Below are 2,890 nucleotides of genomic sequence, written 5' to 3'. Positions count from 1 at the left end.
TGTAATTTAATTCGCGATATCAGGAAGTCTAGTTATTATAAGCACTCGCGCTATTCTATAGGCCTTATAGCAGACGTTCGCATGATTTTCTGCTAATGCAGGTCGTTTGTGCCAAGTGCATCCATGGTAAGATGGCGCTACCTTACGATCAGCACAAACTGAACAAGGTGTGTCGTAAGTGTTACCAGACGATGCAGCGTATAACACAGGAGAAGGAGCGCAAGATGAAAGGCGACGCGCCCATAGCACGACCGGAGAGATTAAACGTCCCCAAGGTAACATCACACACGCACGCACGCACGCACGAGAATGATCCTCACAGCGTGTTCGCGGTAAATGGAGTGAACTGAGTATTACATACAGCAGAAGCAAGAGTAGATAACTAGGGTGGATCCTAGGTGACGTCTAGGGTGATCTAGGGCGTGACTCTAGGGTTATATCTGACTCTTGGACGGGTATATCTAGAACAGGCATAACAAATATATATCCGCCTCGTGTTGATTTGGATGACCAGTATCCGCTTAGTTGGATGAGTACGCGAGTTCATCAGAGTGTCTTGTTAGGATTGAGGCTCGGTGAGAGGGGAGTGAGGTTGTTTGGTTGGGGGTAGTGATTAGGTGTATGGTGTAGGCTACCGTGAATGGTATAGCGTCAACTTAGACGGGGAAAGGACCGGCGCCAATGATAGCTGTTAAGGCAAAGAGGCCCGATGCCATAAACGGACGATACGTTCCACGCAGAGGGTGCAGGGCGCGCACCGTTACCTGTCACCTTGACGCATCTGCTCTCTTGACCCGAGGGTTGGCCGCACCTAACCACATGATGCAGAATCCGTTAGTGGTCAGGAGCGTCGTTGCGCGGCGCCGGGAGACCAGCGGCGAGAGCGGTGGAATCAGCCATTACCGAGGGGTGGGGTTGATGGTGGGTGGGTTGATGAGGGGGAGGGAGTAGGGGGTGAAGTGGGGGTAGAGTGAGGGTGGATGATGTGGGAGGGTTCCGTGGGGACGCCACTCGTTCCTAGCTTGGACCCGGCACTAGAGAGCGACCCCTGATCTGCACTACAGTCCTCTGGACCGGCCCCGCCACGGGGTCGTCGCCGGGCACTGGTCCACTGAACGCACCTATTCGTCCTGACGGCAACCTTCCTCTGACGCAACCTACCTCTGACGCACGGCTTTCCTCTCGTCGCTACGCTGTACCTGGACTCTGACGCACACTGTCCTGCTGACGCACCCTGTTACACGTACGCTGACGCTTGTGTGTGATGTGGTTTCAGGTGAGGCAGCCGGACAGTGAACCTCGTGCATAGCGGCTACAGATGCTCGTGAGGACGAAGGGCGTGGCAATCATGGTCGCGGCGCGCTGGCCTTCGCACTGCATAGCGACGGGTACTCTATCACCTTCAACGGTTACGTGTCGGACCAGGTCAGCCTACTAAATACAATATTATCCGCGCCGCTCATCCTGCTCTCGTCTCTAACCACACGATCCAGGTCGGCTTAACTGAAATACAATATAGCTACCTCATCCTCGTCTAGCCACCGACCAGGTCAAGCTTACTAAATACAATATACTACCCTGCTCCCTTTCTAACCGACCAAGTTACCGGACCGATCGATGTGTTGCTACTGATGCTTAAATTGTATCTGTCACTATCTTTAGCTTTTGCAAAATGACTGTTGATGGTATTGAAAAGTGCTTATTGATGGGGAACCGGACGAGTTGTGTTTGGATTTTTGTAGTTACGATGCGCGCTCTGATTCATTTTAAACTTCGCGATGACTTGATGACGCATGAGATGAAGAGAGATTGCCCTCGGCCCATGTGTTTACCAATAACTCTGCCATCCGGCGTGCACAGTATAGATATAATTCACGTGATATATTATATATTATACGATGTTTTGATTAGATGCCGATATTTCTGAGTAACGTGATGTGTGCGTGCGTGTGTGCGTGCGTGCGGGCGTGCGTGTGTGTGTGTGTGCGAGTGACGTGCCCGCGTGTGTGTGGGTGTGTGCGTGGTTTGTGGTGTGTGTGTGTGTGTTGAAGCGTGTCGCTGCGTGTGGGTAGGTTGTGGGCGTGTGTGTGTGGGGTGTGGTGTGTGGGTGGTGTGGTGAGCGTGCGTCGTGTGTGTGTGTGTGTGTGTGTGTGTTGTGTGGGTGTGTGTGTGGTGTATGTGTATGTGTATGTGTGTGTTCTGTATTGTGTGTGGTGTGTGTGTGTGTGCTGTGTCGCCGTGCGAAGCGCGTGTGTGTGTGGGTGTGAGCGTGCGCGCTGTGGGTGTGGGGTTCGTGTGTGTGGGGGGGGTGTTTGTGTCGTGTGGGTTGTGTGTGTGGTGTATGTGTGTGTGTTCTGTGTGCGGTGTGCTGTGTGTAGAGTGAGCAATGGCGCGCGTGTGTGTGGTGTGTGTGTGTGGGTAGTGTGGTGTGTGTGGGGGGGGTGTTTTTTGTGTATTCCTGCTAAGTAAATGACAATGATGTAATATAGAATAGACGTCTTGAGACACACATTGTGGGCCTACCGCGCGTGTTTCTAGGAGCTCACTGGAGTCGGGCGCAGCAAAGTTAAGTGGAATTTTCCCCGACCTATTCTCGAAATCGGTATTACTGATTGGACTGACTACACTGACAATTAAAGTGGAATTTCCCACCCTGATCGCTGAGACGGATCGGTATTACTGGTGACGTGCCTACATCGGAAAATTGTAAGATGAATGCGCTCACCCTATGCTCGATTCGTGTGTATTACGTTGACGAGCTACAGTCTGAAATTTAAGTGGGAATTTCCCATCCTATTCATGCGACAGGTATGACTGTGGCTATGACCTGAGCATGCTGAAATAATTAAGTGGAGATTCACATACTATTTCGATCGGTATTACTGGGACT

At 51.6% G+C, this 2,890-nt stretch overlaps 1 protein-coding gene across 1 annotated transcript in view; it reads left to right on the top strand.

Annotated features, from left to right (window-relative positions):
• The window catches only part of LOC106806795 (FYVE, RhoGEF and PH domain-containing protein 4-like), a gene marked incomplete at its 5' end in the record, with an annotated part of 14,925 nt that extends 13,616 nt beyond the window's left edge, over positions 1 to 1,309 (top strand). The window contains 2 exon segments of the mRNA XM_014808876.1: positions 102 to 275; positions 1,277 to 1,309. Coding sequence (XP_014664362.1) covers positions 102 to 275; positions 1,277 to 1,309 — 207 coding nt within the window.
• Positions 1,310 to 2,890: the final 1,581 nt, after the last annotated feature.

The sequence above is a fragment of the Priapulus caudatus genome, unplaced genomic scaffold (assembly GCF_000485595.1).
Source record: "Priapulus caudatus unplaced genomic scaffold, Priapulus_caudatus-5.0.1 Scaffold180, whole genome shotgun sequence".
In the NCBI taxonomy this organism is placed as follows: domain Eukaryota; kingdom Metazoa; phylum Priapulida; class Priapulimorpha; order Priapulimorphida; family Priapulidae; genus Priapulus; species Priapulus caudatus.
The sequence above is the reverse complement of the archived record's forward strand: the minus strand, read 5'-3'. Positions and strand labels throughout refer to the sequence as shown.